The sequence below is a fragment of the Plasmodium knowlesi genome, assembly GCF_000006355.2.
Source record: "Plasmodium knowlesi strain H genome assembly, chromosome: 9".
Classification (NCBI taxonomy): Eukaryota; Apicomplexa; class Aconoidasida; order Haemosporida; family Plasmodiidae; genus Plasmodium; species Plasmodium knowlesi.
The window spans coordinates 1,111,752-1,127,457 of record NC_011910.2 but is presented as its reverse complement, the minus strand read 5'-3'; the positions used below and the strand labels follow the sequence as shown (position 1 = coordinate 1,127,457).

General features: G+C 41.0%; 4 protein-coding genes across 4 annotated transcripts; 3 read left to right on the top strand and 1 right to left on the bottom strand.

Annotated features, from left to right (window-relative positions):
• Positions 1-1,287: 1,287 nt before the first annotated feature.
• Positions 1,288-1,839, top strand: PKNH_0925100 (deoxyuridine 5'-triphosphate nucleotidohydrolase, putative; the record flags this gene model as incomplete). The annotated part of the gene is made up of 1 exon (XM_002259240.1): positions 1,288-1,839. One exon carries the CDS (start codon positions 1,288-1,290, stop codon positions 1,837-1,839), a length of 552 nt encoding a protein of 183 aa, XP_002259276.1.
• A 2,303-nt stretch (positions 1,840-4,142) lies between these two features.
• PKNH_0925000 (protein phosphatase, putative) lies at positions 4,143-5,986 on the top strand (the record flags this gene model as incomplete). Its single annotated transcript, XM_002259239.1, has 7 exons — positions 4,143-4,188; positions 4,463-4,573; positions 4,701-4,772; positions 4,890-4,967; positions 5,103-5,221; positions 5,407-5,511; positions 5,669-5,986. The coding sequence occupies 7 exons, from the start codon at positions 4,143-4,145 to the stop codon at positions 5,984-5,986; spliced, it is 849 nt and encodes a 282-aa protein (XP_002259275.1).
• A 1,493-nt stretch (positions 5,987-7,479) lies between these two features.
• Positions 7,480-8,275, top strand: PKNH_0924900 (small nuclear ribonucleoprotein F, putative; the record flags this gene model as incomplete). The annotated part of the gene is made up of 4 exons (XM_002259238.1): positions 7,480-7,488; positions 7,685-7,775; positions 7,911-8,013; positions 8,218-8,275. The coding sequence occupies 4 exons, from the start codon at positions 7,480-7,482 to the stop codon at positions 8,273-8,275; spliced, it is 261 nt and encodes an 86-aa protein (XP_002259274.1).
• Positions 8,276-8,936: 661 nt separating this feature from the next.
• Positions 8,937-11,777, bottom strand: PKNH_0924800 (alternative splicing factor SR-MG, putative; the record flags this gene model as incomplete). Its single annotated transcript, XM_002259237.1, has 1 exon — positions 8,937-11,777. The coding sequence occupies one exon, from the start codon at positions 11,775-11,777 to the stop codon at positions 8,937-8,939; it is 2,841 nt and encodes a 946-aa protein (XP_002259273.1).
• Positions 11,778-15,706: the final 3,929 nt, after the last annotated feature.

Sequence of the window (15,706 nt, the reverse complement as noted above, 5' to 3'; positions counted from 1 at the left end):
GGGTCATTCCACATGATTGTTCAATTACTACTCCCATTTTTGTGAAATAAATTTCTTTGTTTGTTCAAAAAAGGGAAAGAATGTATGTGCATACCTACCAATGGGGAAAACCTCCCTCCTGTTTGTTGATCACTTCCCTTACAAGCAGAGCTGCTTACCGTATGCATCCGAGCAGAAATAAAATAGAAGAGGTGATGCTTCTACCATATGTTACTATACAAATATATCCACATATGTATGTCTTTCCTCCCCGTAAAATTGAAGCATCTCCACGAATGCGTCAATTTTGGAAAGCCTGTTCGTAGGTGGACACAAAGAGGAGTGCCCTTCTCTGTCATATAATTTCCTCCGATGACTCTCCCCTTTTCGTATCGTCCACTTATCCAAACGCATGAACAGGGCAGTTACTCAACCTTTTCTCCTTCTGGCATGGATTACTTCTCCCCCAAGCGCATGCACTCGTAGTTTCACGTTCGATATGCCAAGGGAATGGTAGTGCCCTCTCCCTATTTACCTATCAGTGCGGAGCACCTAGATAAAGAAGGATGATGTTAGTAGTCCTAGGCTAGCGCCTGTGTTGGGGCTTTCTTCAAGCCTCACCCCGTTGAACCCAAAGCCGCATCGGTTCCTGCTAACTGAGCACACGTCGAGGAGGACGAGAATGGTGCACATCCCCATTTGGGTGTCCCTCCATTCATGCAAAATAAGTGCAGGAAAAAAAAGAAATATATACATGTGCATATCTTCTGCTAAAGGGCTTACACGGAGAAATGCGTACCGAATGGCAATCTCCCCACCCCGTGACAAAATAAATTTCGCTTTGAATAAAATTCATTCCCCTTTTAAGGTCACACATACCAGGAGAAAAAGAGAAAAAAAAAATAAAATAAAAAAAATAAAAAATAACTTGTGTGTACAAATTACATCTTCAAAAAAAAAAAAAAAAAAAGAAAAAAAAAAATTTGGGGCTTTTCCAAAAATAACTGACCAACAGATGAAGTACGCTTACTGAAATGGAAGACTGATGGGAAAAAAAAAGAAAAGGAAATTGTGCTTCTTTTATTAATGCCACTTCAAACTCTCCCATATAGGATTATCAGTAACCCCTCCGTCACTTCCTCGTTGACACTACAGATTAGCCTCCTTTCTGATTACAAAAAGTTACGCTCGACTTGGGCATTGGCTGCACATAACCGCATTTACACACAACCGTACCTGTAGTACCTACCGCATCGTCGCGGCTGTCCGATTCCCCTCATTAACACCATCATCAACACCTTCACAAAGATGCATCTCCAAATTTTGTGCCTAAATGACGAAGTCCGGGAAATGTACAAGAACCACAAGACACATCACGAAGGAGACAGTGGCTTGGATCTGTTCATAATCAAGGATGAAGTTCTGAAGCCCAAGTCTACTACCTTTGTAAAGTTAGGAATTAAAGCAATAGCCCTCCAATACAAGTATAATTACTACTACAAGAGTAATGCGAATACGGGTGCACAAGTCGGCATGGGTGGTGCCTGCATGAAGAAGAGCAGTGCCGATCAAAACAGCCCAGAGGTCGTAAATACTAGCTACTTGTTATTTCCTAGGAGCAGTATTTCAAAGACTCCACTGCGACTAGCCAATTCTATAGGATTAATAGATGCAGGCTACCGAGGGGAACTCATTGCTGCTTTGGACAACACAAGTGAAGAAGAATATGTGATTAAAAAGAATGACAAGTTAGTACAGCTTGTTTCCTTCACGGGTGAACCCCTTTCTTTTGAGTTGGTGGATGAGTTGGATGAGACGTCCAGGGGAGAGGGCGGCTTCGGTTCAACGTCCAACAAGTAGGGGCCCACCCTATTGGCTACGCACATAGGAATGCTCCCACATATAATCGTAAACGTGCGTTCATAAAAACGTCTCTGCGTGTCATCACCACCCTTTTTAAGTGTGCATTCAACAGCTCTGCTATTCAATAAAAAAAAAAAAAAAAAAAAAAAAAAAAATCCAAACCAAAAAACGCACGAAACTGATAAAATGCTTGGGTACACCAAAGGATCATTCGGATCGGTGCGATAATGTCGCTATATCTTCTAATTAATTTTGCCTGCACAGTCAGGTTGTTTTCTCTTTACCTGTGCATGAAGGAGTGATGCTAACGTCCGATGGGGAAGAATATAGGGAGATAAAATCCCAATAAGAATTTTCCCCCTCCCTTCATGCGAAGCTAATTATGTGTATTGTGAAGGTTATCGCGTTTGATACCCTCACATGTGGCATTTTATCAATTCTACCATGATGAATTTTTTTTCTCATGGAAACATGGAAGGAGAAGTTGCCTTGCGTGAGGGAAGAATTAGTCGAAAAGGGGGCGAGAAAACTAAGTGGCGGAACTGAAAGAACCTCATGCTACTACATGTTGCATAAAACCGAATGACATAGATACATGCATTACACGCACAGGAGCTTCATCTCGACAGGGATTACACTTTTGGGTAGGTAAGACGCCGGGGGAGGATTGTTTGCAAAACGATCAAAACGCATTTTCGTTGTAGCTCTCCCTCGCGGTTAAGCACCTTGGTGGAAAAGGTTCCGATGAAATACCCGGACAGTTTGGAAGAGAACATGTTTTTCACACCCTGCAGTATTCGAAGCATGCGGCCTTTTCGATCATATGCCTTCCTGGGCACACACGTCCTGGCACTACAACCAGACCAGGTGGTCCACAAACCTTGGCCACTTTGCTACGCGCAGGTTGGATGCAGGAGATGCACCGTGCATAGGGGTCAATTGTTCGAAGGAGTAATCCACATAAGGAAACACAGGAGTTAATTTTTTTTTTTTTTTTTTTTTTATTCGATCCTCTTCGTAAGAGCAGCGCAATGTGGGCCCCTTAATTTCATCTTCCTGATACGTGCACGCTTCTTAATATCTTCATAATAGGGGGTAACGAAAAAAGAGCAGTGATGTACAACTGCAAAGGGAATGATAGATATGGGGCCACAGAAGTAAGAGGGACTGCTAAAAATGGGCGGTAGATAAAAACATGGGGCGTGAAGCATATGCAAAGAAAACCAATGTGAAGCAGGGATATTGATGGTTATTTATTCTTTTACGTTTTTTCCAAAGCCACTCTTCTCGCACATCGGTTTACTTGTTTTTATTTTTCTCGCTTTTTTCTTAATATTTCGGTTAACCAAACGGGGGTAAGTGTACATATATATATAACGTATATATATATATATATCTATCATGGGATCTGTGAATTTTTTATTATTTTATTTCTTTAAATAAGTGTAGAACGAGAGACCCTTACCCGTTTTTTTTTTTTTTTTTTTTTTTTTTTTTTCGGTTTCGCTTCGTTTTTTTTTTTTTTCTTTCATTTCTTTGCTTTTCTTTTGTTTTGCTCAATAGACGACTGATTCTTCCATTTTGATTTGGCATTTGTTGCTATTCTTTTATGTGGCCTTTTTTTGATTCTTTCTTCCTTGTCACTTGTTCTCATTTCATATTTCTCTTCTGTACCATTTCTATGGACTTTCCCATGATCTACTCGCATGCGCAATGTTACTTTTTTAAACGTATGACGCGCGAATCTACTAGCGTACAAAAAAAAGCACAGAATATAGATTCGAAAAAAGAAAAAAAAGAAAAAAAGGGCACCAACCATCCCCTACACGTAGAGAGTCATTTAAGAATTGAATTATTGCAAATTCTAAGCTAACTAAAAAAAAAACAAAAAATCGGAAACGCAAAAATTGACGACCGCCCCCGCGAGTTGGAGATGACTAACTGTAGTGAGCTACCCTTCGAGACCACAAAAACAGTAGAAAAAAAGGCAATTTGGCAGAAAGAGGAAAAAAAAAAAAAAAAACTAAAAAAAAATGTTTTTTAAATTCCTCATAGGACGTAGAACGTAGCCATACAATTTATCATCTCACCGCTTGTACGAAGCACATAGCAACACACGAAGGAAAGGAGCTCCCTAGATTTTTTAGGCTTTATCTTCGCTTGGACTTTTTGCGGCAGTTATTTGTGACATCTCATTGCAACATCTCTTCGCGGTTTTCCTTCGCGACATTTCTTTGAGAGAATATTTTTGTAATAATTTTTTTTGTGATAATTTTTTTTGTGAACGAACGTGACCGACCATGTGGAACCAACTGCAGGAAGGAGATAATGAATACCCTACTAACAGTAAGGATTAAAAAAAAAAGAAAAAGAAAAAAACACATCAAGGAAAGGGTGCATGAAAAGAAGAAAATGAAAACAACCCAGCTGTGTCAGTAGAGCCAACTACGCTTTTGCTTTAAAAGAGGGGTGATCTTTCCTTTGATTGGAATGTGGTCCCTTTGGAGGGAGTCTGTTTTAACCTAACCCAATTCCGGGGAGCACCTCTATAGCCTCCCATATCATACACCTGTAACATGAACAAATGCACACATTTTTACCCTTTTATTCTTAACTGCAGACAGAGGGATTGCAAGCGGATTCAAAAAATACAAAAGCTTCATCTACATTTTGCTGATAATTCTGGTCGTTTTTGGCGTCTTCATTTCTTACTACGAATTGAACGATAAACGTAAGTCTCGCATGGAGGGATGGCCACTCCACTGATTGGTCATTGTATCATTAACAGATTGGTCAGTTGATTCTTTGATCTCCCTACTCATGGACCTGTTTTTTTTCTCCTTCCCCCCCACACGCAGAGGTTGACTTCGAGCTTGACTGCAATGATCTAAACGAAAAATGTCTCAAGTACAAATATCCAGAATTTAAGCGTAAGAAATTATTTTCCCCTTTTATTCCATTTTTGGGCTAATCCCAAGTGGCCTACACTTTTATAACATCTTGTCCCCGTGACACCGCTCCACAACTGCATCCCCCCACCCCCACAGCTAAACGACTTATCATCGTTGACGTGAACTCTGAGAACAACAACGTTATCCTAAGGAGTAGCGCCCCCTTATTCAATGGTAGGAATGCGCTTTTACTTTACCTCCCCTCTTCCATCTCATTTGTGCTCTCGCAAAAAGAAGTATGCATGTATTCATGACGGATTCATTTTTCCTTCCACTTCTCCCCCCTCCACCACCACCCTCCCTACACAGGCGTATTTTCCGAGGAACTACTGCGCAAGCACATCAAGGAAGTTATGGAAGAAGGAAAACTGAAATACAGCGATGACATGGCTCTGTACATAATCTCCTTTTTGAGGAACGATCCTAAGGTACGACCAGAATTAACTTTCTTTATCTCTCCTCCCATCCCCTCCTTCATACATTTGGTTATATAATCTAGGGTAGTTGTTAAATAGAACAGGAACAATAATACCCCTAGTGAATGAACAAAAATGGGAAAATTTTCATGGCCCATATGACACATATTTGTACACACCTTTCTATCTTTCCGCAGGAGGGATGCTGCTACACCTCAGAAAGGTGTTACGTAAAAGACGCAAATATTGTTAACCAAATTATTCGGGGACATCAGGAAGATCCTTACGAAGTGGATGCGAAGGTAAGAGGGCGTGGTAGTTATTACCAATTTTCTTGTTAAATCGGAATGATGCGTGCGCCCTCACTGTGAAGTGTGTTTACCCTCCGCTGTGCTAGGCTGTATGGCATATCGTTTGTGCCTACCCACCCCTCACATGAATATTTTTTCCCCCTCGTAGACCCTCGATAATGAACTGAAGAGCCTGAACTGGGATACGGATCAACTACTGAGCAGAATAAATGAACTGAATGAAAAGTTTCAAACCATGAAGAACACCATCTTCATTATCCACTGCAGAAGGGGAAGAGATAGAACAGGAGAGTACGTCGGCGCGTACAAAATGATTGTAAAAAAACAAAACTTTGACTCAGTTATGAAGGAGAATGAAGAGATAGGAAAGGTTAAGAGTCCCTATGTGAAAATGGAAAAATGGCTGTGCCTGTACTTGGAAAAGGTTATGGGATACACCGACATAGGTTGCTACGACTTTAGGTGATCTGACCATACTCACCGTTGCAAGGATACTCCCCCCCATCCCTCCTCTAAACGCAACTCTGCGTAAAATTAAAGTTTGGCATTTTTCACTGGATTTTTTTTTTTGGTGCGATGTGTTCGGTTGGAATGTGTTTTTAATGGGCGCATGCTCTCCACTCTTCTTTTCCTCATCCATCGTGCCCTTTCAAATATGACCAGATCCACTTATTGCGCCACGCCCTTATTTCCATTTCGTGATTTATTTGTCTCACTCCCCCCTCCCTTCTATTCATTTATGCGTTTACCTTTTTATTATATTTTATTTATGCCTTCTCCTCCACAACGCAATCGCTATATTATATGATATGTTGGGGGTGGGAAGGATTCATTTTTTTTTTTTTTTTTTTTTTTTTTACACCATGTGGAGAGGGGGGAAAACCCTTTTTGGTTATCTCGCTCTGTGCATCCCTTGTGTGAAGTTGCAACAGGTGCCCAGGTGCACAGTTATGGCGCTATACAGTTGCATAGGTGCAGCACGTCGATCGGGTCGTTGCTGAGTATTCCCCACCCCTGCACACCGAATATGAGAGAGTCTTTCTTCGTCCTGCGTGCAACAAATGGAGGGTGGCCCCGTCTGGGTTCCCCATTTTTGCATGCCCCCTTTTACCGCCCGGAGATTGACACAAGAGACGAGGGAAAGAGGGAGGTTCCATTCGGGTGCATCGCACTCCCCTGATGGTTCAAGACCGTGCGTCCATACGGAACAAATGAGAAAACAGGAACAAAAAGGAAAAACGAAGCAAATGAGTACACAAAAAAAAAAAAAAAAAAAAAAAAAAGAATTAGCTGGGAAAGAAAAAATAACAATATTAATACGCAAGTAGTTACACAACATACATGCGTGCTTAGCCTTTTTTTAATTTTTAAACTTTCGACTCCGTTCAACTTTTAATTTTAAGGTTTTTTTCCATTCGACTGCTAATTTATTGTTATGCTCTGTTCGGCCTTTGACTTTGCCTGTCGGTCGATGGGGTCCCCGCACAGCGGGGCTTTTCACCTTTTCGGATATGGCTGTCGACCCAGAGCTTGCCGTGCTGTGGTGAAGGGACGTCAAACAGCGGGAAAGGAAAAAAAAAAAAAATATAATAAAATAATTCAAGAACGGAAAGAGCGCAAGAATGCGAAAAATGCGAAAAGATATTATCCCCCCCCCTAATGAAGGAAATTTTTTTTGAAAGCTATAAGAACGCAGTTGAGTGAAGCAGCTACAACCCCCAAACGTTTCGCAAAAGGAACGAACAAATTTCCTCACCTACCTGTTTAATATAAAGAAAAAAAAAAAAAATAGGCGAATGAATTTCAAGTGTTCTTTTTCGTCGCTATTTTCCCCTCTGAAGACTTCTTTTCCCCCACTTTAACCGCGCGGCGTACTGTACTCTCTATCATTCGCAGCTTTGTACATTCTGACCCCCCCCCTCCAAGGTTTGCTTCATATTAAAAATTGTATAGAAAGATATGTCAGTGGTAAGTGCAGTTAAAGAAAGAAGAATTTATTTTTAAAAAGTGATCCTCCTAGGTGAGGAGGTAAATGCTTGGCAACCCCACCCCATGGATACATTTTAAAAAAGAAAGATAGATAGTGATAAAACGCAGACCCACATTTCTTCACTTCGTTTTTTTTTTTTTTTTTTTTTTTTTTTTTTTTTTTTTCACCCCTTAGGGAATAGCTCCTCTCAACCCTAAGCCCTTCCTGAATAGTCTGGCTGGAAACCGAGTGATCATAAAGCTAAAATGGGGCATGGAATACAAGGGTGAGTTTGTCAATTGTATACGCACCTGTCACTGTGCAGCTGTATGGGGATATTTATACTCCAGCGTCCCCGTCATTAGAATGCACAAGTATGATGACAGTCAAAAACTGAACTCTTTTGTTTTGTCTACCGCAGGGAACCTTAAATCTTTTGACGCCTACATGAATATACGCCTGGCCAACGCGGAAGAATGGATTCATGGAGAGTACAAAGGCACCCTGGGGGAGATATTCCTGAGGTAAGGCTAACTCCTTGCATAATTGCTTCATTAAGTGTTACATTCCCATTGGGCGGGGGATCGTCCAAGTGTGTTTTTTCATTTATTTCCAACATCACTTATTAAGGAGCAGGATGGGCCCCTTTCCGAAGCACTCAGGATTGTATGCACAGTTAAAAAGTGAGGCATATCATGTTTACCATTTTTGTTCCTTTTTCCCTTCAGGTGTAACAACATATTGTACATTCGGGAGGACAAGGAAACGGAGAATTCATCTGAATGAAGGCAACCATAATTATTGGTGTGACCATTTTCAGAAGTTTACCAAAAAGTGTTCATGCTTACTCGTATGTACAGGACGGGAGAATGTATTCCATGTGGAAATTTTTTTTTTTTTATGAAGGGGGGTCAGGAAAAATTTAGCAGAAAAAAAAATAGCTATTTTTTATTCCCTCTTTTTTTTTTTTTTTTTTTTTTTTTTACCTGACCTGTTCATAAAAAAAAGCAACATATAATGTAGCACATATTTCTTTTTTTTTTTTGTTAATATTAATTTTTAATGACCCTCAACATTGTTGTCATTCCCTCGTTTAATTAATACTAACTCCTTTCAGTTTTAATTTTCCCTTTTTAAACTTCCACATATGTGCAGCGACAGAAGGATATTATCACTGCGCAGTACTCTGTTGGATTGTTTTCCTTGGTGGATGGGACCACTCCGTTCGGTGATAAACTTTTTTCCATACCCCTTGGTACCGGTGAGCGAGTTCGCATACGCAGAAATGTGACTTGAGTGAATGGAAAAAGTAAAAAAAAGAAAAACAGGATAAACACGATGGGGATGTGAATATCATCACCTACAACTGTGCACACGTGTGTCTGCACATACACACGTTTCTTTTCTTTTCTTTTTTTTCCGTTTGCGTCTTTTTATGAGAGGTCACTTAACGCTTGCTTCGAACCACTGGAGAGTCCCCATAGCTGATGGAGGAGGAGCTATCACAATACGCGTCGCCCTCTATCCTTCTTTCCCTGCGCCTTCGCATGTCTCGTTTGTGTTCCTTCCCCTTGGAACCTTTCGCAGAAAAGTGATTCATACTTTTTTCCATCTTAGAAGACTCGATGTAAGAACTACTACCCCCGATGGAGGATTCCAGAAGGGACCTACTTCCACTGCTTTGACTGTACGTCGAACTGTCATACGATTTTTTTGGCCACCTTTTTTTTGTGAATTTCTCCTTTTTGGACTTACTTATTTTTGACATTTTTTTCATGTTCCCCTTTTGCAGTTCCTTCCTTTTCGTATGTGTCCTTTCATCAATTGAGTCGCTACCCGTTTTGGTTTCTTGTCCCTTGCGCCTGCGCTTCTCGCGAGGGTTCTCCTCTGCGTCCCTGGGTATGCCGGATCGTTTTAACCGTCGTGTGCGGCGGCCATACCTTTCATCATCCCCTTTGCCATCGCTGCCGTTACCGCTGATACTCTTTTTCCCCTTCGCAATGCCCTTTTCCCCATCTGGTCGTTCGCTCGCAACATCACAGATAGTTCTACTTCTGTGTGATGCCACACTTTCAGGTTGTGTGTTTCCCCTCTTCGTGTCCCGTCCAACGGGACTACCTCTATAGCTACCGTTACTGCAGCAGGGGGTGTTACTTCTCTCCATCGTGATTTTTGCCCGTCCAAGTGATTCTACTGCACTATTTGCGAACCTTTCCCGTTTTTCGTCCTCCCCAATTGCAGCGTGGTCTATCACTCCAGCGGCTGTTTCTCCTTCACCGTTGGATCGATCTCTACTCTCACTTACGCTTAAGGTTACTCTGCCTCTTTTTTCTCGCCCTTCCTTCATCATTCTTCTGTGTCCATTCTTAGTTTTTCCGCTTTCCCCCTCCTTCCGTCTGATACCAACCTTTTTCTTATCCCCTATGGAGGACCTATCAGTTGAGTGCCTCTCATTAATTCTTTTTTTTCTCCTAATTTTTGTTATATATTTTCCCTTTTGTTCTTTCCTGCATCCTCTGTAGGTGCTGCTAGTCCTACTGGATGAATTTTCATTACCACCAATGCATTCTTCCCTAGGGTCGAAGTTTTTTCCCCCCTTTGCATTATCATATTGGCTGAGGTAACACAGTTCCAAGTTTTCCTTCAGGTTGACATTATTTTCCTGCCCTATTGGACTGGAGCTGGATTTGTTTTTTCTATGTACTCCGTTACCATTTTCTACTTCACCATTTGGGAGATGGTCCATCTGTGTGCTATTTGTGTTACTTGCAGTGGTGGATAGACATATGCGTTTTCTTTTTGTCATATGTGGAGAGGAGCTTTCCTCTTCATCCGTCTCTTTCGAGGAGCCACTGTCCTTATTACTACTGCTTCCGTTATTACTGCCTTCTCGATGTACCCTCTTTGCAGGTGCTGCCTCTCTTTCTGCATGCGTCTTGTCTCTTCCGTCCTGGTGTATTACCCCTTCGCAGTTTATATCACCGGAGGTACTGGGACTTACGGACTTAGCATTTTTTTTTGTTCCTCCTTTTTTTCCTTCTCCCTCTTCCATATGGTGCAGGAAGTATGGTTGTTTACTCTGTTCATTTGTTGGGATTCCCTGAAAATTCGGTTCTGGTTCTTCCTCATTTAAGTTACTTTCTTCCTTTCGCTCCCTGTGGAAGTTTGTGTCTTCACTGGAATTCTCACTTAACTTTCCTTTCTTCTTACTTTTCATTGTCCCTACTCTTTCTCCATATTTAAGTGACTTTCCATGGTCATCAGTCTCTTCCCCAGGATGGTCTTCCTCCTCGGTAGAGTAGCTTACCCTCTTAAGCGCGCAGTTCTGCGAAACTTTATCTCTTTCCTGGCTCTTTCTGCTGAGAGAGAAGCTCCTACAGATTTGCCTTCGTATGTCTTTACGGATGTGTTTGTCAGTGCCTTCAGGAGGTTCTTTCCAAGGTTCTCCGTCTCTGCTTGCTCCTTCGCCCTTACTCAGGCTAACGTTTCTACTGAGGGTTTCTTTTGTCTGCCTCTTTATGTCTTTCTTGCTTCCTTCCTTTTCGCCTTCCCCTTGTCCTCGTTTTGGGTTTTTCCCTCTGTTTTTTCTTTTCCCTTTTTCGCTTCCGTAGCTGACGGTGCTGTAGCTGGTCGTTCTGCTGCTGCTGCTTCTTACAGCGCCTCTCTCCCAGCTTCGATCTCCTTTTCGACTTCGCCTTCTATGTTGGCTTAGGCTGCTCCCACATTTACTTTCCCTGCTGTAGGACGAACGGTACGAAGAAGACGCGCTGTAGGTGGAAGCGCTCTCGGAATACTTTTTACCGGGCCGATATCTGCTAGGCACTTTTTTCCCTTTCAGTCTTTTTTCCTTTTTTCTCATTTTATGCGTTATACGACTCTTACTTCGGTAATATTTTCGTCTCCCTTCTTCATTTGATTTATCTCTTTTTCTGTGAATTCTTTTGCCGCTACTGTCACTCCTATAAGGATGCCCCCTGTACCTACCTTTATGTACACTCCGTTGGTACATCTTCATCGTCTCTGGGGATTTCCTCCTATTCTGGGCAATGATAATTTTAACTTCATTACCGTCTATCTTCGTATGGTTTAAAGTAATCAATGCTTCTTTTGCATACTGGGGTTCATAATATTCTACGAAGCCGAAGCCCCTTGGTCTCCTTGTGTAATGATCTAAGGGTAGGTAGACATCTCGTACTTTACCAAAGCTCTGGAAAATTTTCCTGATTTTATCTGGACTGGTGTGGAAGCTCAAATTTTTTATTAATAAGCTGCATCCATTTTCCACCATTTTGTCTGAACGGAAGGGCGGGGTGCCCTTATGATGTGCTTCCTCGCTTCGGGCGTAATGCTAGTCCGTCCTCTGTTTACACTTCCCCCCCTTCGTCGTACCAAACGGGAAGAAGTGAAAAAGTACACATACACATGCCTCCTTAATGTACTATCCGCGGGGGCTGCAACTTTACTATGAGTGAACAGGTGCAGAGGTTTTATTTTTGCGCAGAGACATGGTATCGTTTCGGTGCAGCCACGCTGTACAGGATTTTAAGTATGCTTCCTACAGGGACACAGTCAAATGTGGCAAAAAGTAGAAGGCATGTTAAATGTTATTCTTAATCCTTGCACCACGTGAACACGTCCCGGGTGCTCATAAATGCTCTATCTGGAAGTGTAAACTTTCCAACCTGTTCGAGTGGATACACACGGAGGTGCGTACTCTTATGTGCATCCACCGTGGGTGTCACTTCTCCCCTTCAGATGAGACCTACACTGGCCTAATTTCCCAAAAGGCGTGCCTTTGCCTTCTTCCCTATTTTCATAGAGGGACAATGGAGATGCTACTTTTCCCGGAACGCCGTATTAGTAAAGGACAGGGGAATTGAACTGCACACACTGTCAGGGTAGGAACATGTTAGCGTGTGTTTCCATCACACGGTGGGCAAATAGTTATTAACTGAATTAATAGGTACTTTTATGGGTGAGTACTTATTTTTGGTAACTGAGCAATCCCCCAATACACACCTGTTTAATCCACCTGTAGAACCATCAGACGCGTTTATTCAAGGGACGATGGACGATTCCCCGTGCGCAGACTCATATATGTGCCTCCAAAAAAAAGGCAAAAACGAGGAGGGGAAAAATTCACCATAGCGGCATCTGCCAAAAGCGACCACTAGAATGGACATTACGGAAGGAAAAGAAAAAAAATAGGGAAAAAAAAAAAAATTCCTCAGTTTTTTCCCATCAGCAGGGAAAAAAATGTAGGAATATTAACGGTGCATTATTTTTTCTCGCCATCCCCGTTTGCTTAGGTATTTTCCTTCTAGCGACGGGGGAGGATTATGCCAGTGCATCATGAATCAGTTTCCACCATTTTCCTTCCAAATTCATGCGCAGTGGGCGAACACATTTGTGTGCCCCACATCGCTATGTCAGTGCGATATATTTTTTATTTCTACCCTTGGCTTTTTTTCCTTTTTTTTTTTTTTTTCGCAGCTAAGTCCTCTTTTTTGCATTATTTTTTATTTTTTTTTCCTACACCATGTGGGTTACAAAAAGGTACGCGCGTATTTTGGGGATAATCGCGTAGGGACAATTTTTTTTTTTTTTTTTTCTTCTCTTTATGACTTTTCATGAATTGGGACCTTTTTTAAATCGTCTCTTTTTTTCACCTCCTGTTGTAAATTTTTCTTCGCGTATCTTCTATTCCCTTAAAAAGGTGGCGGGGGGGGAAACGCGCGAACAGTAGGACCCCAACAGGAAAGGAGGGAATATAAGGACACAAATTTTATGAGAATGTGTGTTCTAATTGCTCAAACATGGTGGAACTTTCTTACGTATATTTTTTTTTTCTGTTCTTTCTTCTCTTTTTTCCTTCTTTCCTTTTCGTTCCTTTTTTTTTTTTTTTTTTCTTTCTTTTTTGAGAAGCTTGCGGTGTGTGGAAACGAATGAAAAAAAAAAAAGAAAAAAGGAAGGAAAAGGAAAGAAGGAAAAAAGAAAAGAAAGAACAGAAAAGGAAATATAAAAAAGAAAAAGGTAAAAATCATATAGAAGGAAAGAATGGAAAGGAAAAGTAGAGGACAGCAGGAGTAAGGAGGAACTTTTCCCTCCAGCCTTCGTGTTACATTTACATTTTTTGATAACCTATATTTCAAGTATCACCTGGGTTACTATTATTTGTTCCTCCTCTTCTGCCCCTAATAAAGTGTGTATCCTATGAAGGAGGAGAAGTAGTATTCTGGAATTTTCTGTGGAGTAATTTGTTAAAACATGTATGGTTGAAAAAAATTCTGCACTTTTTCCATCTATTGTTCGGGTGTTTTCTCTGGACTATATTTCTAAGTTGTGTTGGGCGCTTTTCCTTCTACCGCTCTTACTGTCGTTCCCCCCCATGCTTCCTAATCAAGGGGAATTCTTTATCAGGGGCGTTAGTAAAGGATCTAAGGACGAACAGAAAAAGTTTAAGAAAGGTTTTAGAGCAAAATAAAAATTTGGAGGTATGGGTCTAATGAGTGAAGTATGCGGAAAGAAAGAAAATGAAAGGGAAAGAAGGAAAAATTCAGCATGGCTCAAAGCTCAGGTTGTAGCCTTTCAGGGTTCAGGTTTCAGGGTTCAGGTTTCAGGGTTCAGGTTTCAGGGTTTAGGGTTTAGGGTTCAGGGTTCAGGGTTTAGGTTTCAAGGTTCCGGGTTAAGGATAAAAGTGGGTTTAGGTTTCAGGGCTTATGGTTCAGGGTTATGGGTAATGTAGGATCAGGGTTTAGGGTAAAAGTGGGTTCAGGGTTAAAGGTAAAGTTGGTTCCGGGTTATGGGTAATGTAGGATCAGGGTTTAGGGTAAAAGTGGGTTCAGGGTTTAGGTTTCATGTTTGTAGAGTATAGGTTTAGGGTTTAGGGTTTAAGGTTTAGGGTTTAGGGTTTAGGGTTCATTGGTTTAGGGTTTAGGGTTTAGGGTTTAGGGTTCATTGGTTTAGGGTTTAGGGTTCATTGGTTTAGGGTTTAGGGTTCATGGGTTTAGGGTTCAAGGTTTAGGGTTTAGGCTTCTGGGTTTAGGGTTTAGGTTTCAGGGTTTTGGGTTCAGGGTTTAGAGTTTAGGGTTTAGGATTTAGGGTTTAGGGTTTAGAGTTTAGGGTTCAGGGTTTAGGGTTTAGGGTTTAGGGTTTAGGGTTTAGGGTTTAGGGTTTTAGGGTTAAGGGTTTAGGGTTTAGGGTTTAGGGTTCAGGGTTTAGGGTTCAGGGTTTAGGGTTTAGGGTTCGTGGTTTATGGTTCGTGGTTTAGGGTTCGTGGTTTAGGATTAAGGGGTTCAGGGTTTATAGTTTAGGATTCAGGGGTTCAGGGTTTAGGGTTTTGGTTTGGGTATTTTAATTGGGGGAGAAAGGGAAAAATTCTTCGCAAACTGGAACGGAATAGGAAACTGTGATGAACTGGAATGTATGAACCAATGGGACCCGGAAAAAAAAGAAAAAGACTAATATTCGTAGGAAAAGATCGATGGTATAATTGGCAAGAAGAATGAAGGTTTAATGGGGAAGAAGGAAGAAGCTTTTAAGGATGAAGTGAGAATAAGAAGGTTTTAGAATTATGGAAAAAAAAAAGAAGGAACGTTTTAAAGGGAAGAAAGGAAGTTTTTTTAAAGGAGAAAAAAAAGAAGAAAGTTCTTTCCTCCGTTATTAGAAGAACAATATGGCTTTGTGTTTAGCCACCTTATGGGGAAAAAGTATATTTTCCTCTTTTTATGTATTTAAAGGGGGGTAAGGGGAAGAAAAAAGCAAGATTGCATGAAAAGAAGGTTTAAAGGGGGAAAAGAAGAAAGAAGGTTTCTTAAGGGAAAGAAAGGAAGAAAGAAGGTTTTCAAAGGAGGGAAAAGAAGAAAGAAGGTTGTGAGAGAGTGAAGGAAAGAAGGAATGTTTTAGGAGGGAAAAGGAATAGAAGGAATGTTTTAGGAAGGAAAAGGAATAGAAGGAATGTTTTAGGAGGCAAAAGGAATAGAAAAGGAAAGAAAATGAAAAGGAATAAAGGAAAGGAAATAAAAAGGAAAGGAAGAGGAAAAGTAAGGGAATGTGAAGGAAGAGGAATGAAAGAAGAGGAATAGAAAGAGGAGGAAAGGAAAAGAGAGGGAAAGGAAAAGGAATAAAAAGGAAATGGAATAAGAGAAGGAATAAAAAGAAAAGGAATAAAAAGAAAAGGAATAAAAAGAAAAGGAATAAAAAGAAAAGAAATAGAAA